Below are 26,989 nucleotides of genomic sequence, written 5' to 3' on the forward strand. Positions count from 1 at the left end.
ATTTTAATTTGTGATGTGTGCATGCGTGTGTGAATATACGTACATGGAAATCCCTGTGTTTGTGCATATTTATGCTAGGTGTCTTGCTGCTGATAATCACATGCAGGATTGATTGTGTGTAAGTGTCCAAATTGAAACCTGCATGATTTGATTCTCAGGTCAGACAAACTCAGAAGACTGAGTCCCTTGATCAGAGTCAGTCGCCAATGAGGACGCAGCCCTAGGCCACGTGCAGGCTGACCCTTCAGCCAATGAGGAGACAGCAGCCATGGCCACGAGCAGGCTGACCCTGCCCAGCTCAGCCCGCCAGTTCACCAGTAATGAAAGCGGGACTTGAGAGCGAAGCTTCAGAAAAACAAGAATGGAGACCCTGAGAATGAATATTCAGAGAAGGAGGGACTTGAGCAATGGAGAGCCTACAGACAAGGGTCATCTCTCACTGAGGGGCCTCAGAGGGAGGAGCCTACAGACAAGGAGTCTAAGGAGGGACTTGTAAATGAAAAGTCAGAGGGGAGGGGCCTACAAAAAAGGGTCCGAGAGGGAGGGGCTTACAAATGAAGGGTCTGAGAGGAGGAACTTCAGACTGAAGAGTCCACTGTGATTGAGCCGAGGAGGAAACAGCTAAGAGGGATCAGAGGTCGGGCCTGAGGAGACTGTAAGGGAGCACTATAGGCAAGGATACAACCTCTGACCCCAAGAGTCCTGGGCATCACATGGCCTTTGCCTCTGTACTGTCATTGGCCAGTATGCCGATAAGGGTAGCAGAGGAAGCACTGGAGCAGGCTGCTGAGGCTCTGTGCCAGTCCAGACTCCTACCACCAGAGGGCACTCAGGAGTCAGTCCACAAGATTGTCCTCGCCAAAAACCAGTGAGTCTGAGAGGGTGTCGGGCCAGCCACTGGCTTGGACTCCTGCTCTTCTATTTGTGCATGATACCCTTAGGGGCTGTAATAAGGGACACTTGCTCTTCTATTTGTAAATGCTACCCTTAGGGGCTGTTATCAGGAAGCATTGCATTAACTTCCATTGATAAGCTGATGACGCCCAACTTTTCCATGAAACCTAACCAAATTGTGGAACTACCTGAGATAGAAGCTTACCTGAAGTAGAAGCACTGAGATAGAAGCTTACCTGAAAGCTGTAAAACCATGGATGACTAACATCCTCCTTCCAACTAGCATCAAAAATCTTGCTGTTATTATCAACCAAGACCTCTTACTCAACTCAGACATATAACAGATCTCAACACGTAATTTTTTCCAGCTACGCCATATTGCCAAAATCAGAAAAGTCCTATCCCTCCAAGATGCAGAAAAAAGAATCCATGCTTTTATTTCGTCGTGACTAGACCACTGCAATGCTCTTCTGTCTGGATGTATTCCTGTGGAATAATCTTCCCGCCTCCATCCAAGAAGCGGACACCCTTTCCATCTTTAAATCTAGACTAAAGACATTGGGCCTCATTCTCGAACGCAGTTAAGAAAAATTTTAAGAGGAATTTAAGAGGAATTTAAGAGGAATTGGATTTAGGACAACATTCGGCATTCATGAAAGTTTTCTCATCTGGGATTTGCTCTGAACTTCAGAAGACTTTCCGAACTCGAAATAGCAGTCGTAACTCGGCCAGAGTTTTCTCAAATGCGATTCCTTAAAAAACCACAAGATGGCCCCGTGGGCCATCTTGTGGTTTTTTGAGGAATCGCGTTTAAGAAAACTCTCCGTGTTAATGAATTTGTGAGAAATCGTTGGTGATTGCGTTCACATCAACTCTACAGATCCTCGGATTAAAGTATCATTAACAATTACGTTTCACATGTAGGCCTATAGTCATGATTCTACGAGGCACCGTGATGTCATAAAATAAATAAAAGGACTACACCGGAATGCTGCGCTCGTCTAGTGAGCGTCGTTTGGCACTGCCGTCTGTGCAAGTACGGCAATCCAGAATTTTCAAGTAGTTCCACGTTGGTGGAACGAACTGCCTAGCACTACCAGAGCAGGCGCGTCCCTCTCTACCTTTAAGAAGCTTTTGAAGACCCAACTCTTCAGAGAGCACCTCCCTTCCTAACTGGCACTTCGACTAGTGCTTAACTTGCACTTATAGCAGTTACATTCCTGCACTTCGTTTTTATTTCCTATTTCGTTTTTCTATTTCTTATGTAAAGTAGTATTTATTGTTACACTAGGTCTCTATTGCTCGTAGCTTGACTGTTCTATCCCTTGTACGTCGCTTTGGACAAAAGTGTCTGCTAAATGACTAAATGTAATGTACACGAAACCGCTTTGACATGACTCGTTTACGAGTTGCTTTCGTGTAGATTCGGTCGATTCCGACTGCACACGTCACTACGGTTGCGTGCCCTTATAAGGAGCTGGCAGGGCGTGTATGTATGCAAATTCAGGAGCACGAGAACGCGCTTTCAATTTAAGAAAACTCTTCCGGGGGAGCACAGCCCAGAAAACTTCTGCTGCGTAGACCGCATTTTCAAGCGTGCATGAATTTGGCGGATGTCTTTTGCTTACGTTGTTTTTCCGAAGCCCGTAAGAAACATTTCAGAAGAAACTTCAGAAAATGTTCGAGAATGAGGGCCATTCCTCTTTAGTGCATCCCATAGTCTTGAATAATGCATCAAAAACTGTCACCTGTCACAACATACTTTATACTTCTTTCAGCCATGTTGATGTGTTTAGCAGCAGTGGGCTACAGACAGTACATGTTGTACTGTGTAGGAGGGCCTTTACGGATCCCGGGTACAGCATGCGGGGTGTGTTGCGGCTGTCGCCAGCCAGTCGTCCACTGTTGTTGTATCCTGCAACCCTTGCTATCCTTCTATAACTAAAACTCCCATGCACCATGTCAGCCAACATAACTAAACGTAACTCAACAAAACTAAACATATATGAAATTCCCATACACCATGCCGGGCAGACTCTCCCTCTTGATCTTCTTCTGAGTAAGGGTAATGTCTAGTCCTCCGGTCAGTATGGGAAAGTAAACCCAGACGAGACAAACAGGACCCCAACGCGCAGTCTCTGCTGCTGGGGCTGTTCTCTCTGCTGCTGGGCTGTTTAGTCTCTGCTGCTGGTGCTGTTTAGTCTCTGCTGCTGGGGCTGTTCTCTCTGCTGCTGGTGCTGTTTAGTCTCTGCTGCTGGGCTGTTCTCTCTGCTGCTGGGGCTGTTCTCTCTGCTGCTGGGGCTGTTTAGTCTCTGTTTGTTCTGTGTTATAACAGGGGTTTTGCTTTGGTTGACATAACCTTGTTGGACTCGCGTTGCTGCCTTTTGAATGTGGTGTTGCTCTTTGTGGTGGCTGTCGATAGGCACAGGCAGCGCTGGTCCACCATCAGGCTGCTGCTGGCGCGAGGGGCGGATCCCAACGCCTCGATGGTGCCCATGCCCGTCCTCTTCCTCGCCATCAAGGCTGCAGACACACAGGCTGTACAGCTGCTGCTGGAGTCTGGAGCCCGCACAGATATCTGCCTGTCCTCCGAGGTACACACACACACAGGCTGTACAGCTGCTGCTGGAGTCCACACAGACACATCTGCACATAAACACACATAGACACAGAAACAAACAGACCTGCACATACTATTGTATTGTAAATATTTTGTATTTCACACACACACACACACACATTACTGTAAATATTTTGTATTTCACACACACACACTTGACTTTAAATATTGTATTTCACACAGACACATGACTGTAAATATGGGTATTTCACAAATTTTCCATATTTTTTTGAGCCTAGGCTAAAATAGGTTTCCTGTATGGATAAAAACAGCAGCCTACTACTCAGGGCATCAGGATCCTTGATGACCCAACCCAAGGCTTTCTGTTCTATTCTTTTTTTCTATTCTATTCTCATCCTCACCCACTTGCCCTTCTGCTCTCTTTTGTTCTCTGTTGTCTCTCCTTCCCCCTCTTCTCTTCTCCCCCTGTCCTCTCTTCTCCACCCTCTCTCCTCTCTTCTCCTCCCCCTCCTCTCTTCTCCTCCTCTTCTCTGTTGCAGCTGAATGGTCTGTATCCGCTGCATGTGGCAGCTGGTCTCCCGGGAGACGAAGGCCCTCGCATCACTGAGCTGCTGCTGCACGCTGTGGCCGACCCTGATGTCCAGGCGCAGGACGCTCACGTGCTCCTCGAGCTAGACAAGGTCAGAGGTCACACACAGGGCCCTCCCTGAATATTACTGTCTAGTCTAGTCTCCCTGCATCACGTCAAGCAGGGGGTAATCTGACTTACATTTGGGAAAGGAGAGAGAAGAGCACCTGCCCTTAGCTGATCCAGATCAACTCTGGACGAGAAGAAGCAGAAGCACTTTCTCTGGGCACGTGGGATCTTATTTTTGGTCCATATCCCCCAGCCCTAATTTGTCTTTGAGTGTGCCAGTCTTTGAGTGTGTCAGTCTTTCGGTGTGCTAGTCTTTGAGTGTGCCAGTCTTTGGGTGTGCTAGTCTTTGAGTGTGCTAGTCTTTGAGTGTGCTAGTCTTTGAGTGTGCCAGTCTTTGGGTGTGCTAGTCTTTGAGTGTGCCAGTGTTTGGGTGTGCTAGTCTTTGAGTGTGCCAGTCTTTGAGTGTGCCAGTCTTTGGGTGTGCTAGTCTTTGAGTGTGCCAGTCTTTGAGTGTGCCAGTCTTTGGGTGTGCTAGTCTTTGAGTGTGCCAGTCTTTGGGTGTGCTAGTCTTTGGGTGTGCTAGTGTTTGGGTGTGCTAGTCTTTGAGTGTGCCAGTCTTTGAGTGTGCCAGTCTTTGGGTGTGCCAGTCTTTGAGGCTGCCTGTGCCTGTCTTGTTCTGTTGTAATTCCCCCCCTGGCCCTTCTAGAGCATGTTATGTTGTAATTGCCTCCTCGTAGCCCATCTAGAGCATGTTATGTTGTAATTGCACCCTCGTGACCCTTTTAGAGCATGTTATGTTGTAATTGCCCACACCTGCCCCCTAGAACACGCCCGATCCCCAGGCAGGATTTGGGAACAAATCTGCAAAGGGACCTGGCAGTGCCAGTTTGGACATGGGCAGGACGCCGCTCCTTGTTGTCTGTCAGAGAGACCATGACTACAAGGTCAGAACACACAGCACACATGCACTCCCTCTCTCTTTCTCTCTTTCACACACCGAACACACTCACACCTTCCCACTGTGAGGACATCCCCGTTTAGACTCTTAATGTTTTAGTCCAGCAGTATGGCACATCAGGGTCGTTTCAGTTTTCATATGAGTTTATTTCAGTGGTACAAATCATATCCTCACATCATATCAACTCAACTTCATTATTCCACTCTAGACTAATTGACTGTTATGTGTACGATTTCATTATTCCTCTTCTTCGTCCTCTTACTTGTTTCTCCATAGCATATATTGCAGTTCTTTGAGCTCAAATGTGTGTGTTTTAGAATGGCACAGATGTGGTGTGTGTGTGTGTGTGTGTGTGTGTGTTTTAGAATGGCAGAGATTTGTGTGTTTTAGAATGGCAGGGATGTGTGTGTATTTGTGTTTTAGAATGCTAGAGATGTGTGTGTGTGTTTTAGAATGCCAGAGATGTGGTGTGTGTGCTGCTGTCTCATAAAGCCAGCACCAATCTACTGTGGAGCGGACACTCCCCCCTCTCTGGCCATCGCCAGTGGCAACCACCTGGTACGTGACCTTAGCTCACCTATAACAGTTGACCTGGTACGTATCCTTAGCTCACCTCTAACAATCGGCCTGGTATATGACCTTAGCTCACCTTAACAGTCGACTTGGTACGTGACCTGAGCGAACCTCTAACAGTCGACCTGGTACGTGACATTAATATTAGCAATAATAATAATCTCTCAACATGACAATACTATTTGTAAGGTGAAAATTCACTCATGTTATCTCAGGAGTTGTAGATCAATATATTTATTCAGTAACAATTGCAATCAGGCTCACTGGCAGCACAAGGATGAAAGTGACAATTTCACTAACATCGCACAGGGATTATATACTTAAGATCTAATTCTGACGCCATTAATGTTTCTAATGTCATTAAGAATAGCCACGCTCGACTAAAAGACCTTTTGTGTCATCCCAACTGCGCTTTCTGAAATGCAAGGATGTCAGTTTTACACAGGGTCGAACAAGCACAGTTCGATCACCTCTGAGCTCACCCAAACATAAATAGATAGATAGATAGATAGATAGATAGATAGATAGATAGATGGATACTTTATTAATCCCGAGGGAAATTTAGGATATATGCAAACATATGCAAACATATGCAAACTAAGTGGTGTCAGCACCTAATAATCTAAATTACACAGAAACACAGAAAAGCCATGTTCCTGCTTACATAAGCACATGATTCATACAAGGTAATTATTAATACAAGGCACTTGATTAATACATTCTTAAGTCATGAACAAGTTCTGTCACTATTCCTACTAATAATAATAATCTCTCAACATGACGATACTATTCCCACTGATAATAATAATCTGTTGTCAGGCTGTGGATGTGCTGCTGGCGTGGGGTGCGGACCCCAACCTCCCTCTGTCCTGCCGAGTGGGCAGTGCTCTCTGTGCCAATGCCAACATCGCCTACAACAGTGGGACTCAGCCCCGCAACAGAATCTTACTGGTACACAGGCACACATACATACACGCACACACACGCACACACACGCACACATACACACACACACACATACACCTGCACACACACACACATACACCCGCACACACGGGCCAATGCCAACATCATACACACACCACATACCACATTGGAATAATTTTATTTGGATTGACTAGTATATAGCATACACTATACACTAGCTTTACCCTAACCCCAGATGGGCCCTAGCTTTACCATCCATTGCTAACAGCAGTTAGATTATTCAAGAGACTGATTGTTTGTGTGTGTGTGTGTGTGTGTGTGTGTGTGTGTGTGTGTGTGTGTGTGTGTTCATTTTACCCAGTTGGAAAAGCTGATGAAAGCAGGTGCCAACATCCTGATGCCCATTCTGGTTGGGGAGGGGCGTAAGTGTGTGATGGGCACAGCTGTGGATTATGCCTACCACTCCTTCACCCAGGTACAGCACACACACACACACACATGCACAGGCAGGCATGCACACACACACACACACACACACACACACACACACACACACACACATACACACTGTGGATTATACCTACTACTCCTTCTGCCAGGTACAACAGACACACACACACACACAAAACTGTGGATTATGCCTACTACTCCTTCTGCCAGGTACAACACACACACACAGTCTCACACACACACACACACACAGCTGGAGAACCACCCACAGGGCCATACCTGTACCTCTCACACATCCAGGGGAAGTGTTGGAGTGTGTAAGTAAGGTCTATCTAGGTGTTCAGACTGGTGATGAGTGAGTGTGCGTGTGTGTATGTGTGCGTATGTGTGCGTGTGTATGTGTGTGCGTCTTTGTGTGTGTGTGTGTGTGTGCGTGTCTGTGTGTGCCCGTGTGTGTGCGTTCGTGTCTGAGTGTGTGTGTGTGTGTGTGTGTGTGTGTGTGTGGATTAGGATTGGCGTATCGCCCATACTCCGTACCATGCACTCAACCCCCGAGAGCGTGAGACCCTGAACGCCCGACGGCAGCTGCTAAGCGCCATGGGAGAACTGCTGAGGAAGGCGGCGAGCAGGAACCAACAGTCAGGTCTGGAGGGAGAACAGAGCCTCGTCAGTAGTGGTGAGTGTTTGTGTGTGTGTGTGTGTGTGTGTGTGTGTGTGTGTGTGTGTGAGAGAGAGAGAGAGAGAGAAAGAGTGTGTGTGTTTGTGTGTGAGAGAGAGTGTGTGTGAGAGAGAAACAGTATGTGTGTGTATGTGAGAAGGAGACAGAATATTTGTGTGTGTATGTGATACAGTGTGTGTGCATGAGAGAGAGAGAGACAATGTGTGTTTGTGTGTGTGTGTGTGTGTGTGTGAGAGAGAGAGATAAAGAGTATGTGTGTGTGTGTGCATGTGTGTGTGTGAGAGAGAAAGTGAGTGTGTGTGTGTGTGAGAGAGAGAGGGTGTGTGTGTGTGTGAGTGATAAAGTGTGTATCAGAGAGTTGGTGTGTGAGAGAGGGAAAAAATGTGTGTCTGAGAGTGTGCGTGTGTGTGTGTGAGAGAGAGAGAGACAGAGAGATTGTCTGTCAGAGTGTGTGTATATGAGAGTGAGTGTGTGTGTGTGTGAGAGAGAGAGAGTGTGTGTGTGTGTGTGTGTGTGTGTGTGTGTGTGTGTGTGTGTGTGTTGTGTGTGTGTGTGTGTGTGTGTGTTGTGAGAGAGAGAGAGAGAGATAAAGTGTATGTATGAGAGTGTGAGTGTGTGTGTGTAAAAGAGAGAAAGAGAGTCTGTGTGTGAGAGAGAGAGATAGATTGTGTCTGTGAGAGAGAGTATGTTTGTGCGTCAGAGTGTTTGTGAGAGAGAGAGAGATAGAGTGTGTGTCTGAGAGTTTTTGTGTGAGAGAAAGTGTGTGTGTCTGGTTGTATTACATTTCATCAGGCTAAAACTAATAGATGTATTGGATCACAAAGTATACAAATCATGTCATCATGCATGAGTGTTTCTTCTCTTTGTGTGTGTGTGTGTGTGTGTGTGTGTGTGTGTGTGTGTGTGTGTGTGTGTGATGTCTGTCCATCAGAGACAAATATGTACACTGGAGCTAGAGCAGCGGAGGAGAATGCCAGCACAGTGTCTATCAGGTACCACACACACACACACACGCATACACTCACACACACACATACATACACGCACACACACATACATACACGCACACACATACACATACACACACATACACATATAGTATACACACACATAAATATACAAACACACATATACAGTATATATACACACACACATACACAGTTTACACACACACACACACACACACACACAAAATGGTAAGATTGTTCAATACTTCTTTTTCAGTGAAGATGGTAAAGAAGGGAAGAGGTCAATCAGGTACTATCTGTGTGTGTGTGTGTATGAGAGAGTGTGTGTTTGTATAATAATGTAAATGTGGGTGCATATGTGCTTGTGATGTTTGTGTGTGTGTATATACAGATAGATATAGATATAAGTATAGATTATATATATGTATGAAAGTGTGTGTCCTTCGCAGGAAGCAGGCGTTTAAGTACTGCTACCAGTGCGGCCGCTCCGTGGGTGTGGTGCTGGTGGCCTGCAGTCGCTGCCATGAGGTGCTCTACTGCAGTAAGACCTGCAAGATGAAGGCCTGGAATGACAGACACAAAGAGGAGTGTGTGCGCGTGCAAGGTCTGCGGAAATGAAGCTAACACACACACACACACACACACACGCACACACACAGACTGACATGATCTCAGCAAAGGTTGCGGTCTCACACACCCAACCCCATCCACTGATGAACAGGATCTATTAAAGGCGCGTCTCTCTCCAGCACCAGTGTGTCTGTGTGGAAACATGTCACACAAACTTTAATCTAAATTACCTTAATCTACATTACTTTAATCTACATCACTTTAACCTACATTACTTTAACCTACATTACCTTAATCTACATTACTTTAACCAACATTAACTAATCTACATTGCTTTACCTACATTAACTTAATCTACATTCCTTTAACCTAAATTACCTTAATCTACATAACTTTAACCTACATTACTTTAATCTACATTAGTTTAACCTACTTGCAGACAGATTCAAAACTACATCCACTAAGATGTGATATATTAAAATGTCCCCTTTGCCCAGTATATATATATATATGTATGGATATGGTGATGAACAATGTTTTGACAGCCATCGGCATTAGTGGGCAACGGTCCCGCTATAAGACAGAGAACATTTGGTTAGTTAACATCACTTTGATAAACAGATAATGAGATCAATTTAAGTAAACAATTAACAGTAGGTATTAGGGTAAGGGTTAGCATCCATGATGCCTGTGGTGAGCAGTGGTGGGGACATGATCTAGGGTTAGCGTCCATGATGCCTATGGTGAGCATAATCTAGGGTTAGCGTCCATGATGCCTATGGTGAGCATAATCTAGGGTTAGCGTCTATGATGCCTATGGTGAGCATAATCTAGGGCTTGGGTTAGCATCCATAATGAGCAGTCATCCACCACTAATCAAACATTCATCCTTTGTCAGGCTAACTAGCAACTGTTTCTTGTCAGGTAGCTTTCCTATTGCTATTGCTGTGATGAGCACTGAACCACGTTATCTCATGTAGAAATGCTAGTCGCCTAACTTCCTCCCAGGCCAGCCATACACAAACACGTGTAGTATGAAATATGCCATGGTCAGGGTGATTTCTCAGGGTGTCCAACATACCTTTGTACACTATATTTCCACTTTTCGTCTGAAACACAAAGGCAGACTGAGAAAACTCCAGATCTTACAGATGGCTGACACAAGAGGGAGCTGTACATATAGATATGAATAGTGGTAGGTGACACATGAATATGTATGAATAGATAGGTGATACATAGGAATGTGTATGAATAGATAGGTGGTAAATATTCATATCTAACAGCCATCTAGTCATACATATTCCTATGTATCACTTTATAGGTATTAGATTAGATTGACCTCAGATTTCCTCAATCCCTGGTCCAAGACACGACCACACATATATTGAGCTGTAGAGTCTCTGAGATGTTAAGGCTGTGGTAAATCACATGCCTCTTGTTCCCTTACTCACTATATTTGTAAAATCAGGATCGTCCACATTATCCTCAATCTAAGACAGCTGCTATTGATTCTCACTAACATCAGTCACCATCACTAAGGCACATGACAACAAGCTTCGTTAGCAGTAAATATCTGTCAAAATCAAAGTGAATATGTGATAAGTGAATTTAATGATAAACCTACTTTAGTCTTCCAAGTTTTCCTTCTTTGTATATGCTTGCACCAACTCATCCTAAAACCCACCCCCTTTTATATGAGCAAGAGGAGAAACCCAACCCAATGTGTGTGTTTGTGTGTCTGTGTGTGTGTGTGTGTGCAAGCATAGGTTTGCTGCTGGACTGTCACACTTATGTGAAAGGGCTATCCCTAGTTCATCTGAAACAAAATAGGGTGTAGAAATTTTTTTTAATTTGCATAATTTAATCATATGTCTTTTTTGCTGGGCTTCTCGTGTAATTAGGAAAAGTCAAAAATATGAAATAACCATATTTTTGTAGTGTATTTGAAATGTGCCTGGGACCCCAAAGATAACAGGGAGGGTTAAAGGAGTGTACATAATACTGGTTCTTGGGCACATGGCACAGTAGTGGTTGCTGGGGGCTGTATGCATGAAGCCTCTTACAGCACAAAACATGGAGGAAAGTGCATTGCATTTGTTTAGAATGATGAAGAACATATTCTTCTTCCTCGTTCTAATTCTCATCACTTGTAAACAACATCTTGACCTTGAGTTGATTTGTTATCAGAATCAGAATCAGAAATTCATTCTTAGAAGAGTCATTCTTGGATGGTTTGTGCAAACCAGCCCCAAAATGTAGCTTTGAGGCACAGCGTGTGGCACTGGCAATCACCCTGGAGACCCAGAGTGCCCCCTGTGGTGAGCAGAGGTACAAGTACCTGTTGGGTCAGTGTCACACCTGTATGACCGCACACACAGCATACTCCACACTAGCACAGAACCCATCTCACTACACACACACATACACTAGACTGCAGTCTGCAGTTGGTCAGCTAGAGTGGTGTGTCATTTGTATGGTATGTACTGTGTTTGATGTGTTTTTATCAAGAGGCAGATACATATAGCGTGCGTTTGTGTATTGTAGAAGGTGCTATGGTCATAAGGCAAGTATGTAGTGTGTGTGTGTGAGGTGCTGTATGTAGTGTGTGTGTGTGTGTGTGAGATGTAGTGTGTGAGGTGCTGTTGTCATTTGCCTGTTTCGTCTGCTTCCTTCAGATCAAGACCACAGTGACACCAATGTGATAGAGGAGAGACCCACACAGAGGGAAAGCACAGCCAACAATAAGAGTAAGCTTAAAGTATGTGATGGCCTGTAAGAGTAAGCTTATAGTATGTGATGGCCTGTAATAGTAAGCTTGTAGTAAGTTGATGGCCTGTAAGAGTAAGCTTGTAGTAAAGCAATGGCCAGTAAGAGTAAGCTTGTAGTAACTTGATGGCCTGTAAGAGTAAGCTTGTAGTAAGTGATGGCCTGTAATAGTATGCTTGTAGTATGTGATGGCGATATAATAGCCTATTAGAGTAAGCCTGATGTAAATGGTAGCCTATTAGAGTAAGCCTTCAGTAAGTAATACATTGTTGGATTAGCCTGCAGGCAGGCCCGGGGTGGGTAATCGGGAGAATCGGAGAGTTCACGGTGGGCCGCTTCACTTCTGGGCCGGTCGAGAAAATCTTATTTTTTGACATTTGGCAAGTTAGACCATCTTCTCTTAAAGTAGGCTACACACGTTCCACATTCTGACACCCCAGCCTCTGCATGGGTTGTACCATTGTGAGGGAGTTCTCCCCTCCCAAATAGAGTTGGTTGGGTCCATAGCCCGTCTTTTTCCAAAAAGTTTTCTCAGACTACCGATAGCTGGGCCGGTCCTACCCCAACGATACGCGTCAGAGAGGATGGATGGGAGGAAGAGGGGCTGAAAAAGCCAGGTTGAAAAAAAGAAAGGCATTGGAGGAGGATGCTGCCAAATGTGCCAAGCTTACCGATTTATTTTCAAGAGGACAAACACAAGTGGCAACTGGTAAAGAGAGACATAGGCCTAATGATTAGCAACGTAACTATTAGGCTAACGTTGTAGCGTTGGTTAATATCGTTGTAGCGTTGTCAACCTATTCGCAAGCAAAATATTACCAGAGATGGAGCTTGAAAGCAGGACCTGTTCCTCCTGCAAAAACTGTGCCATTTGTGTCCATTTAATACTCTCACAGTACAACCACAGATGCTTATCATGTCATTGGGTTAGCATATAAGTTTCTGTTGACTTTGTCCAGCACACAGGTTGCATGTGAGAGAAGCTTCTCAACCTTAAAATTTGTGAAGAATAGGCTACGAAGCTCATTGAGTCAGGACAACTTGGAGGCTTTCATGTTAATGTGCACAGAGAAGGAAATCCTCATGTCTATAAGCAACGACACAGTTATAGATAAAGTGGCTGAAACCAGTGCACTGCTTAGGCGGTTACTGATGCAGTAGATGCTGTTGGTGCTATTCGCAATGTAACTGTATACTGTACTGTGAGTTGAACTGTAAACATTAGTTCAATATGCCTCTTTGTTGAAGAGTGGGATACGTTTCAAATGCTTTATTCATTTATTTCTGCTTTTGTTAATTTATCAACCTATCCTTGTGGAATAGTGGAATACTTTTTGTTAACTTCTCAGCTTAAGTGGATTATTATTTAACCTTTACATTATTTGTTGAACCATGGTATTAATAAAGAGAAAACTACAGGATAGTAAGAGCTGAACTGTTGCTTCATTTATCCAATTTCCACTACCATGGAAAAAGTGGGCCGGTCTTGGGCCTGAAATTCCCGGGCTGAAAAGTGGCTCCACTCCGGCCCTGCCTGCAGGTGTAAGCCTGAAGTACGTTATAACCTGTAGGACTAAGCTTGTGGTAAGTTATAGCCTAGTGTAAGTGTCAGCCTAGCATAGGTGATAGCTTTTAGGACCAAGGACGTGGTTTGTTGGTCTAGTTTATAGAAGTGGTTAGAGGGGGGTAAGAGCACAGGGCAGACTGCAGTAACGCTGATGTCATTTGCAGGGGCTTCAGTGAAGAGTCCAGAGCAGCCCTCCCTAATCACAAAGATGAAGGCACACATGAAGCAAAAAATGATCACAGAGAAGCTAAAGGAACGACGCAAGGGTAGGGAGACAGGAGGATGCTGAGGATGCTGAACACACAGACACACACACACACAGACACACACACACACAGACACACACACACACACACACACACACACACACACTACACACACACACACAGACACACACAGACACACACACTTAATTTGCTGTCTCACACACCACAGTACATATCCACACATCCATTAGCCTATTTCTGCCTTGACTCTCTATATGTATCTCTTTCTCTCTCTCTGTCTCACACATGAATGTTACATTTTCAAAGGGGAGCTGCCATTGGAGGTTTGGATGGCTGGGCGTGGGGGTTACCTTAAGTCTGGGTGTAGGGTCTGGGGGGGGTTACCTTAAGTCTGGGTGTAGGGTCTGGGGGGGGGGGTTACCTTAAGTCTGGGTGTAGGGTCTGGATCTGTAGCTTGTAGAATTGCTGGCTTGTCCTGACCTGTAAGACCTTTGCTCATGTTATTGCTGGTGATTGTGATGAGTATAGGGTGCAGTGTCTAGCAGATGGACAGACACAGCCCAGATTAGGAGCACTCCCACCAAAAAAAAGGTGGGGTTAGGGTTAGAGGTGTCATGTCATGATCTGCTTTGTGTTGGCTGCTCAGGTTCTTTGGTTGTTGTGCTGCTTAGTTATCCAGACGTGGGCTACAGACCCTGGATGTTGCTATTGGTCCCAGGTGTGCCTCTCCCTAGGTGATACACGGTTTAATGATACACTGTTTAATGTTTTTTGACCTCTATTCAAATTCAAATGCATTTTGCAATTGCCCATTTATTTACATTTAAATTTTGATATATAAATAGTGTGGTAACATGTACATTTAAAAGACTGTCAGAGTTATTCTGTCTCTAACATTTCCGAAACAGTATGTGCATTTCTCAAAATAGTTTGTACAGACAGCACCACACAACTGGCCACCTGCAAGAACCGTGTAACCGCTGCCCTGCACATCCTCTCTGGCTTGGTGGCCTATGAGGTTTTGCACTCATTTTTCTACTAATCCTGAATTAGTTTGAATGAATCCTTTAATCAAACACATATAAACAATCATGGTTTGAATGCTCAGTATTTTGCAAACACTTTAAAAATGCCAATGTATACCATACCAAAAACACAATGTCACTGAAACTGATTAAGCATATGGTTGACACATAATGATGGGTTAAATCATAACTTACACACAGAATAGATACCTAGATGTTCTGTAGACTAAACAGGATAAACAGCACAATCGATTTCAAAATGTGCAAAACAATGAGAAATTGATGATTACATTAAATGTCCACAAGTGACTAGATGACGTGGAGGTTAAACATACAGTTTTGAGAATTTGAATTCTGTTCTGAGAAACGTACCAAAGCAACTTAAGAAGAACTGTAAAAACAAGTATTGACCATTACGTTTGAATAAAAATAATGCAAATTGAATTGCCAATTCCAAAATGCATTATCATATTGCATGACCAATTTGTATGCTGAATTGCCAGTTGCAAAATGAATTTTAATTAGAATGAAAAAGTCCAACAACCATGATGAAATATTGTGACATTATTACATTTCTAAAGACTTTATTCTGTTTTCATTAAGAGTTAAGATACGTAAAAAAAAAAAAAAGCTGCCAGTGAGCTGGTCTACAATATGTTCGAAATATGGAAACTTGTGATGCCCCATTTAATTGCACTTCATGGTTTGTAAGCTAGCTACAATGATTAACAAATTTAGCTGACTACCAGTAGCAAGTTAGCAGTTGTAAAAATGTTCTTGCATGGCATTGCATTGCATTGCAATTTGTTAGAAAGTGTAGCTATTCAGCTATTCATTAGGTAGCTCGATGGTTGGCTATGTATTTAAGCTAAAATAAAAAACTGTGCACATACAGTATGTAACATTTTTTTCTGCAATGTGTGAGTGAAGGCAGCGTAAGGGGCCTGGGGTGTCATCAACATGTCCACATACTTGCTTTGAATTCTCCAGAAAATGACCTGCTCTATTCACACATGGGCTCAATCAGACATTACCTGTACTTTGTACTAGGCAGCTGGCAAGGTAGTTTGTGTAACATCCGGGCCAACTGATTTTGGACATTAGTATTTTCACAAGCAGTCCCTCTTGGTAATGTCTGGAAAAGTTCAGGACTTCAGTGCATGTCTGAAAACAGCTAAGTTAAAGAGAGAGAGAGAGAGAGAGATGGAGGGAGGGGGAGAGGGAGAGAGAGGCCCATTCACACTTTACCTGTGAGTTTGCACTGCACCTCATTCTTTTTGAAGGAGTTCCAGTTCCACTCAGAGCCTTTTGACGGCTGTAGTAGTATTTGGCTTGTCCTGTTTAATAGGCTAGTACCTAATCTCACAGCTCCACACACATTTGTGGTAGTTAAGTCCAGTCTCTAGCAGTAGTGTTCATTCTTCTTCTATTGGCATTTGGCAAACAGCTTTTAGGTGCATTACAGCCACCTTCTGGTGGTAGTAGCACATTACTACCAGGCGCCCAATGAGGGAAAAATGCATTCCCGTGTATAGGCCACACCGGTATTAACCACAGGGCTGCGAACATTTTACAAAACCGCTGTAATGGGAGTGCTGTGGGTATGGGAATGCTGTAGGTATGGGAGGGCTGTGGGTTTTGGAATGTTGTGGTAATGGGAATGCTGTGGTAATGGGAATGCTGTAGGTACGGGAATGCTGTGGTAATGAGGGCTGTGATTATGGGGATGTTGTAGTAATGAATGGGCTGTGATTATGGGAATGCTAAGTGGGCATGTGTTCTTCTCCACAGTCCTCACTCAGAAGTGGACTGAGAAACGACATGCCTCAGGGGACCAGTCCAAGAGCCGAAGATCCAAGGACCAGCCCAAACATCCCCCACAGACACAGCTGTATGACCCCAAACAGAACTACAGCTACATTTAATTATGTCCTTAATAAAGTTATTTTTATCATCACATGACCCTGAGATAAAGAGTAAAACATAACACAGTAATGTTCCTTTCACACAGTGTATGTTAGCCAGGTATTTGTGTGCATTCTGTGTCATGAGAAGCTCTGAACCAGCAGCCTCTTGCATGGGAACTGGATGTGCTAACGGGAAGTCTAGCTTTGATGTGGACATTCCTATCTCCCAAGGCAGGGATGAGGTAACAGATGTGGTGAGGCAGGGAGGCCTGAGTCAGTCAGCCATGGCCACTGAAGCTCTGGAACATAACTGGATGTCCGTTCAGGCAGCACATGATCTTATCATCGGCAAACAGTGAAGTTGGCACAGACATGGTCACACAGGGTCTACTGACTTGCTCTGCTAATAACTTGCTAATAGTTGTCTCTGGTAGGTTTAGGGTTTTACCCCTCTGGTAGGCCAACATCTCCTGGTAATGATATTCATGCTGCTGCCCCAAGGCAGCCCACTGCTCCCAATGCCCCCTAGCCGCCCCAAGGCAGTCCACTGCTCCCAATGCCCCCTAGCCGCCCCAAGGCAGTCCACTGCTCCCAATGCCCCCTAGCTGCCCCAAGGCAGTCCACTGCTCCCAATGCCCCCTAGCTGCCCCAAGGCAGTCCACTGCTCCAATGCCCCCTAGCTGCCCCCAGTACCCCTCAGTGCTGGGGTCTTTTGCCCCTGATGTCCCCAAAGTTGACATGTGGCCAGAAGCTGGACATATCGTCACCCTACTTAGAGAAAGACAGTGGCAAAGAGACAATTTCCTAAATGCTAAATGCATTATGTGTGTTTAAGAACAGTGTGTGTTTAAGCACAGGATGCATGATTGCACATTCTGTTTGTTTGCAAAGCACAGTAGAATTGTAAACATATTCAGCTTGTTTGCTGAGCTTTGGTAGGCCTGGGGAAGCTGGACGGTGAGAGCAGGATTGGTTTGGAGGCAGGTGTGTGTGTGTGTGTGTGTGGATGGTGAGAGCAGGATTGGTTTAGAGGCAGGTGTGTGTGTGTGGCAGGCTTGGCCAGTCTTCAGTTACTTCCTGAAACCAAATTAACAGCTGCTGGAGGAAGAATGACACACACACACACACACACACACACACACAGGGCAACCACCTAGCTGGAGGAAGAATGACACAGACAGCCTTTTTTTTAAACCGTCCCCAAATTTCATATTGACAAACACGTAGACAGACAACAAACATATTTGCAACTTATACAGTTGTTCTGACAGAAGATGAACATTCAGATTGCGACACTGTTCACTTCCTGCAGTGGCCTTGTGTTTCTCCGTCGAATAATAGTCCTGGTTACTAGTAAAAAAGTAGTCTGTCTTCATCCCTGGGGTGTTTCTTGCACTTGGATTTGAGTATGTGTTCACTGCCAGCACTAGTAACCCCTAGCAGATTTGAGTATGTGTTCACATTACACACACATCACTAGCAAATCTCTGCACACACACACATTCCAGCTTTATGTCATGTCTGGTGTGTTCTGTGGACATCAGCAGCCCAGGGTGTGGAAAGGAGTGAATCATGGAATGTGTCATAATGTGTGTGTGTGTGTGTCAGGGTATGTGTAGACGTATGTGTGTGTATCAGGGTATGTGGTGATGTGTGTGTGTGTCATGGTATGTGGAGACACGTGTGTGTGTGTCAGGGTATGTGGAGTAGTGTGTGTGTCCATGGAAGTTCTACAGCAACCTTCCTCCTAGCCTGTTAGGGCTGTGTGCTGCCTGTCTAACCCTACCCTACCTATCTTACCAGTCTAACCCTACTCTACCTGTCTAACCCTACCCAATGTGTCTCACCCTAACCTACCTGTCTAACTACCCTACCTGGCCTGGCACCTCAGTGAGTGGGAACACTGGATCAACCTTTAGCATTGTAATACATAAAACTCCAGAACTCTGCTTAGATGTTCACAATACACAGGCATAAATTAAATTGTATTTATATAGTGTGTGTGTTTTATTTTTATATATGTGTGTTTGTGAGAGAGAGTCTGTGTGTGAGTGTGTCTGTGAGAGAGTGAGTGTGTGTGTGTGTGTGTGTGTGTGAACAGATGTGCCTTTTCCAGTCTGGAGCTTCTCTATCTTCCTCATCAGTGTCAGTGATCATGTATCAGTACCTGTCTCATGTCAGTGGTCGCGTGACAGTACCTGTCTCATGTCAGTGGTCGCGTGACAGTACCTGCCTCGTGTCAGTGATCGTGTATCAGTACCTGCCTCATGTCAGTGATGGATTCAAATGTGTCAGTACCTGCCTGATGTCAGTGATGGATTCAAATGTGTCAGTACCTGCCTAATGCCATGTAGGTGAACACATACACACAAGTCTGATATAGCGCTCACACAGCGCACCTACATATCTGTCAAACATGGTGAATTTTGGAGTAAATAGGAATGGGAATGATTATGGCTTACTACGCTTCTCATCCAATCCAAACACCTCCTGAAGTTGGGGCCTACAGATGGATTGAGGATTGAAAATGTGTCTGTGTGTGTGTGGCAAACTCAATCTTGTGTGTATGTGTGGGGGTGTATATATGGTGCCATTAATTAACATTAAAAAGGTACAATCCAATAACAGAGGTAAGATCTCACTAAACATTACATTACTATAAAGTAGAAAACAATCCACACTCTATCAGTCACTGTAAGAGATGTCAATCCATCACGCTCTCCATCACTGTAAGAGATGTCGCTCCATCACTGTAAGAGATGTCAATCCATCACGCTCTCGGTCACTGTAAGACATGTCGCTCCATCACTGTAAGAGATGTCGCTCCATCACTGTAAGAGATGTCAATCCATCACTGTAAGATATGTCAATCCAATCACGCTCTCAGACACTGTAACCGATGTCACTCCATCACTGTAGAGATGTCGCTCCATCACTGTAAGAGATGTCAATCCATCACTGTAAGATATGTCAATCCAATCACGCTCTCAGACACTGTAACCGATGTCACTCCATCACTGTAGAGATGTCGCTCCATCACTGTAAGAGATGTCAATCCATCACTGTAAGAGATGTCACTCCATCACTCTCCGTCAGACTCCCTCATTCTTGGAGTCTCAGTTTTGGCAATGTCACACCCCAGACTCCACCTCTTCTTCTGCTCACATGGAAACGTAAAAAAAAAAAAAAAAACTCTGCCACGTAAAAAAAACCTCTCCGTCATGGAAACTAAAAGAGTCCTGCTGTATCCAGTGACCTGCCTATTACCGCCTGAGCAGCACACTGGCCAATGAGAGCAAAAGAAGGATGTGACAGGGGAGGCCCTGATTGGCTGTTCCTCTCACTCTCTTGTTCTCAGTGGGGTAGTATTTGGGCCGCTCCCCTTGGAGATCGAAACACGAGAGTGAATACAAGACTGCTCCAGGCACAGGCCACTTCCTGATCCGCTGATGTCATCACCTGGCAAAAAGGCAAACAGAAGCAGTTTACGGTTTTCAAATCACAGGAACACACACACACATACAACCAAAACACACACAGACATACACACATATACATATATATATATACACACAAGCACACCAATCCTACACAGACATATACACACACACATAAACCAAAAAAAAACACAGATATATACACACAAGCACGCACACACGCCAAACAACATCCACACACTGGCCCTTACTGTTGTCCTGAAAGTCCACATCCTGTCCACTAAGAGCGGTGAGCAGGCGGCTGCTGGTGATCTTCAGCTGCATGATCTGCTGGCGGATGCTCATGTCTGGCTTGGTGATGTCCACGTCCACCTCAGGGTTGTTGATCTGGCTGGCCCAGGCCGTCCCCCATCACATCCGGCTGGTTACCTGAGGATTGCCCACAGCATAACATGTTTGCAGTGCACCAATCAGCTGCAAGCCCTTAGACCACGCCGCCTACTAGAACACCAATCAGCTACAGCCCTGAGACCACCGCCCCTCCTTCAGTGGTGTGGGAATGTGGTTGAGGCCCAGTTGTTTGTGTGTGTGTGTGTTGTGTTGTGTAAGAGAGAGTGGTGGTGTGAGAGTGTTTGTTGTGTTTTAAGAGAGTCTAAACCTGAGTCTGTACCTGGCCTTAGTCATGCCATTCCAGCACCCTGTCCCTGCTGCTGGAGGCCTTGCTCTTGCACAGGGCCACAGGGAGCTGAAAGCCAGAACTGCTGCATCTCCTTCAGCTTATGGAGACATCCGACACCTACACCACACACACACACATTAGAGAAACACACTCACAAACACACACACAGATGTTGAAATTAGAAACACACGCACACACAACCACCACCCTGCACCTCCAGTTGGACAGCATCAGTAGAGCTGGATCTGTAATGGCAGGAGCTGGTGATGCTCCTCCTCTTCCTCTCTTCAGTGCCTGAACTCTCAGTAGGGCTTCTGTTGGGGACCCGCATGCCTGCCAGACCTGAACACACACACACACACACACACACACACACACACACACACACACACACTCATTCATTCAAGTAATGGTGTGTAAATCTGAAATAATGTCCAAGCTTGTTGGCATGGTGTGTGTGTGGTGTGTGTGTGTGTTGAATGACATCAGACCTCTTGTGTGTCATGACAGCCAGCCATGTGAGTGTGTATAAGTCTGTGTGTGTTTTTAATATGACGAAAAACAGAGAGTAGGATAAGGTTCCCTAGCCTGCAGCTGAAGATGAAACTTTAGCTAACTTACAACAAATGTTTCATGACTTTTCAAGGACCCTTAATGAAAATTCTATGACCTTTCACAACATAGTTTTGGCTCAAACTGGTCATTCTTGTGAGCACTGGCACCTTACATTTAGCACTGGTTGGTACACAAGGGGGAGCTCCAGAGTCTTTTCCCTGACCAAATTAGCCTATTAGAATTGAAAAGGTTGTCGTTTAATTTTCATTTAATAATTAAGCCCAACTTGTGAAGTACCTTTATGTTGTGAAAGTCATGGAACTTTCATTAAGGGTCCTTGAAAAGGCATGGACCATTTTTTTAAATATTGTCAATGAAAATGTGTGGGAACCCTGTATAAAATTTGGATACATACATAATATAATATATGTTATAAAAATAAACATTAATTACATTTGGATATATTATACAAAATATGTATAAAATAAACATTCTTCATGACATTGATTCATGTACCGTACTTGTTATCTAATCTGATATTTGATCAGGCCCTGCATGTGTGTGTGTGAGAGAGTATGAGTTGAGTGTTATGATGGTGTCAGACCCCTGTGTGTGTGTGTGTGTGGTGTGTGAGAGAGACACCTTGCTTCTGAAGGTAGCCATGTTCTCCTGGAGGCTGAGCAGGGCTTCGGAGATCCGCACTGGAATTGAGAAGAGAACCGCATCCAGACCTGGAACCCCGAAACTAGCAGCCATCCTGAAGCAAGGCATCTGAGAGGTGAGAGACAAGAAGAAAACCAAGGAGAAGTATTTATGGACATGAAAGTAGGTTAAAATATTATGTGTGGAATACTTGTACATATTCTCTAAAAATGTTTCTCAATGTTCATTATAATTAATAGATAACTATAGTTATACGTTTCTTGTGTTCCTTCTATAAAACACCCATGACTTTGGCTGCATCCGGTGCGTCGTAGGAAGCTTGCACTGACAATGGATCCGCCGCATTCACCTCGTATTGTTTTGTTTATTATTATTTGGATTGTTTTATTTTTGTTTGTAGGCTTCTATTGTTGTTGAGATGTGTAGGAAGGTTTTGCCCAAATATCAGCTGCACATTAACGTTGTTACCAGGTTGAATCAGACTCTTGATCATCGTTATTCTCAACTACGTTATAAACCCCTTCCCTGCCCTGCCTTTGGTAAGGCGGATCTGCACCTCAATTCTTCTCCCCTGCCTACAGACAACGTCTAATACTGTTCAACAATGGAGTGGGGAATCCATTGCCACTCTCCAGGACTGCTTTGAAACCACAGACTGGCAGAACCCTATATGTCAAATTTATATATTTGGTGTAAATGGTTAACGGTTTGTTGCTCACTGTCTGCGTATGTGTTTGCGTATGTGTGTGCGCGTATGTGTAACTCACCAATCAGGATCTCCCACTCTGGCTGCAGGTCGGCCTGGTTGGCGAGGCAGCCCTTTATGACGTTGCTGCAGTAGTCTGTACACGGCTTCAGATCTCCCAGCCCACGGCACTGCCCGCAATACACCAGCTTCATGATGGCTCGATTACACTCAGAGCTAAGGGGAACCTACAGCACACACACATCCACACACACACACAAAAAGACATGATGGCACGATTCTTTCACTTCCCTGTGTTATCGCCAAACAGTTCCAAAGAGTGCGCGGTGTGTGTTAGTGTGCTGCAGCTAGAGAACTGGAGTTTGCTCCTGCCCGCCATGTTGCGTGTTTCACACACACACAACCACACACGCACCACTCACACATGGAAGCATGAATACATACACCCACATATACACAGAAATACACACACACATATGAACACAAAGAGTAAATACACATACACTCACACATATAAATGCATACCCCACTATACACACACAAAGATCAGCCCCACAAGAAATATACTTGCAAAACCAAGGAAGACCATTGGACGAGTGTCACCTGTGAGACCTTGCGGACGACCTCTCCTGCGCTGGTCAGGGCCTGTGTGAAAGCTCGAGCAGTGGATGAAGGTCCGGACCAGCGGCGCCTTCAGGTCCCTGGGAGCTTCTCCAAACAGTTTCATCAGCTCCGCCTGCTTCACACCGCACTCCAAGAAGTCATCGCTTACTGATGTGGTTGCCATGGTGATGTTGGGAGTGGCCTTGATCTGGCGCTCCAGCAGCTGAGTCCAGAGGTCGTCCAGCGCCTCTTCAAGGCTCAGAGAGGAACCACGGTAGAACCGCCGCAAGTCTGCATACAGCTCACGGAACAGGCCAGCGTTCCGCTCATAGAGCCCGCCCAGAGCCTCAGGAAACTCTGCCTCCAACCACCGCTCTGAACCATCCAGCAACTCCAGGAAGTACGCTGAAACGTACATAGTGCATCATTAGACAATGAAGTGTTGTGTGTGTGTGTGTGTGTGCGTCTCACTGTCAAAGCCGCGGTACTGTGCATTGAGTGTAGCCTGGATGGATCTCCCCGCTTCTGTGGTAAGTGTGATAATTGTGTGTGTGTGTGTGTGTGTGTGTGTGTGTGTCTCACTGTCAAAGCTGCAGTACTGTGCGTTGAGTGTAGCCTGGATGGATCTCCCTGCTTCTCTGGTGAACGTGTGTGTGAGTGTGAGTGTGAGTGTGAGTGTGAGTGTGAGTGTGAGTGTGTGTGGTGTGTGTCTCACTGTCAAAGCTGCGGTACTGTGCATTGAGTGTAGCCTGGATGGATCTCCCCGCTTCTCTGGTAAGTGTGATAATTGTGTGTGTGTGTGTGTGGGCGCGTGTGTGTGTGTGTGTGTCTCACTGTCAAAGCTGCGGTACTGGGCGTTGAGTGTAGCCTGGATGGATCTCCCTGCCTCTCTGATAAGCCCCTCCAGCTCTCTGCGGCTCAGACCCAGCAGCGTCTCCTCCATGGCACTGGTGCAGCATGTGTAGCCCTGTGGACACACATGGAGGTGCTCCCCTACACACACAGACACACAGACACAGACACACACACACACACAGACACACACAGACACACACACATTAACTCATCTTTATTGGTATTCAGATATTAATAAAAAGGACAAAAGTACCAAAAAATCTTTTACCAAAAAAGTCCAGATATACTGGAATTCATCAAAGTCAACATGTCTTAACTCTGTGGTAAAATGGCGTTTGCCCTCATTTAAAAGGAGCTATATGCAAGTCTGGGTAGCTGTTGGCTGGCAAGCTAAATGATTTCATGCTTTGCACACGAAGTAGATGGATTTATTACTATACGTGACCACCCCTACCTCCTCTTGCAGTAGTAAACTAAACGTTTGGTCAAGATGGTGAAGGCTAAAGGCTACATGTAGCATGAAAACATTATACCATTAGTAATACCATAGACACCATTAGTTATACCATAGACACCATCAGTTATACCATAGACACCATTGATTTGTATTTTATTTGATTGATATTTATACAGGGTTAGGACCAATGCTAGCTGGTTAGCATGCTGACTTGATATCTGGGCAACACAAGCATTTTTTGCCTCACGTCAAAGTATGATTATTTCTGTTTAAACTACATTTTGTACATACAGCTTCTTACATGTAATTATTTACCTAACGTCACTAATTTGAAGAAGAACTGTACATCAACATAAACCAGTGTTGAACTAAAACTAAAGTTTTTACCCCTGTTCCACCTTTCAGTCCATTATGCAGGCAATGACTGGCTCATAATGCAGGACGCTCAACAGACTGTCAACAGACAACCTACTTGCAGGCTGGATCACAAACCCAGAACCCAGAGAGGCTGAAGTGTGTGTGTGTCTGAGTGTGTGGATGTGTGTGTGTGTGTTTGTGTCTGGATGTATGTGGATGTGAGTGTGTGTTTTTCAAGCTTTAAGTGGTGTGTCTACAGGCTCCTGCTGTCGGTGTACATTAGGAGACCGTGACCCAGAATGCTGGGAGGTTTTTCTAAGAGACTGGGTTGGCTGCAGGGTTAGTGATGGGAAATGGACAGAGGCATCCTTACACAAACACAGATACACAGACACACACAGATACACGCAAGCAAACACAGACACACACAGACGGGCAGCATGGTTTGTAAATCATGACTTGTGAGTGCTGTATTATTAACACAATAGGTCACCCCCCCCCCCACACACACACATAATAACCTCCCTCCACTCCCACCCGGAGCACACCACCCCTCTGAAAATCAAATCACAATGACAGCTGACCTCAATCTTTTTTGGGGGGTGTGCACGGAGGCTCACTGGCCTAAATGATTCAGATGTAGTACTGCCACTTAGATAGCAAGCTAAATCTCTTCACTCTCTCTCTCTCACACACACACACACACACACACACACACACACACACACACACACACACACACACACACACACACACACACACACACACACACACACACACACACACACACACACACACAGAGGCTACATCCACACAAATATGTTTTAGTTTTAGGATGCATCGCTACATGTAGGCCTGGCCTCCATACTACTAGGAGTTTGAGCCCCTAACCCTAGACTAAGGCCCCTAACCTTAACCCTATTCTAAGGCCCCTAACCCTAGACTAAGACCCCTAACCTTAACCCTATTCTAAGGCCCCTAACCTTAACCCTATTCTAAGGCCCCTAACCCTTAACTAAGGTCCCTAACCCTAAACCCCATGTTTGCTTCCTGGCTTGGTCTCATCCATCCACACGTGACCCTTTTCCAGGTTTTTCTGTTTTCAAGCGTGTAAGTATGGACAGAGATTATTTCTGATACGGAGTCTGGATGGTATCTTTCATTTAAAAATGAAAATGTATTAGTGTGGACATAGCCTGAGCATGTGTGTGTTTGTGGTGAGGACTCTAAAAGATGGTAACTCTCTTGGGATTACAAACAGATTAGTGGTGTTTTAAAAACATCCTAATCCCACGGTAAATAAACCACACCCCCCACAAAGACCACCCACACACCCCACACCACAACCCCTACAGAGCCTACACACACACACACACACACACACACACACACCCCACAGAACCCATACACACACACACACCACACAGAGCCCATACACACACACACCACAACCCACAAACACACCCAGTGACTTGTTTTTTTCGTCCCCTCTGTCATGATGTCCATACAATGAATACTGCACTAGCTTCCTCTAACAGCTAGCAGAAGGGTCTAATTGTTGTTGTGTGAGGTGGTGCTCACGAGAGGCGTGGCGCCCTGTCCATAGTTACACAGTGCAATACCAGGCATGTCTGTGGCAGTGGCACAGACACCATTCTCCGTATTACAAGTCTGTGTACCACCAAAATGATTTTGAAGCTGTTATTTGAGGATAAAGTTGTTACATAATGTTGCTCTAACAGCATGCGTTGTGTGTTGCACGGCCCAACAGGTTAGAAATAGCCTGTAAAAAAAGATGACTTAATAGTCATATTGACATCATACCAGCAACATTACATGAACGTACACCTTTCACTGCAGTTTCGATGTCTGAGCTATACGTCACAGACACGACAGAAATAAATATATTTTTTAACCATTTAAGCAATTGCATGTTATTAAAGGGGAA

General features: G+C 44.9%; 1 protein-coding gene and 1 pseudogene across 1 annotated transcript; one reads left to right on the forward strand and one right to left on the reverse strand.

Moving 5' to 3' along the window:
• Positions 1-746: 746 nt before the first annotated feature.
• On the forward strand, positions 747-16,779 carry LOC122131167 (ankyrin repeat and MYND domain-containing protein 1-like). Its single transcript, XM_042706083.1, has 14 exons — positions 747-868; positions 3,317-3,488; positions 4,015-4,155; positions 4,937-5,056; positions 5,563-5,628; positions 6,463-6,594; positions 6,932-7,045; positions 7,531-7,696; positions 8,631-8,691; positions 8,924-8,956; positions 9,117-9,271; positions 11,913-11,984; positions 13,735-13,836; positions 16,614-16,779. Exons 1-14 carry the CDS (start codon positions 747-749, stop codon positions 16,745-16,747), a joined length of 1,590 nt encoding a protein of 529 aa, XP_042562017.1. The 3' UTR covers positions 16,748-16,779.
• Positions 16,780-17,860: 1,081 nt separating this feature from the next.
• Positions 17,861-26,989, reverse strand: part of LOC122131166 — a 14,080-nt pseudogene continuing 4,951 nt past the window's right edge.

The sequence above is a fragment of the Clupea harengus genome, unplaced genomic scaffold, assembly GCF_900700415.2.
Source record: "Clupea harengus unplaced genomic scaffold, Ch_v2.0.2, whole genome shotgun sequence".
NCBI lineage: Eukaryota > Metazoa > Chordata > Actinopteri > Clupeiformes > Clupeidae > Clupea > Clupea harengus.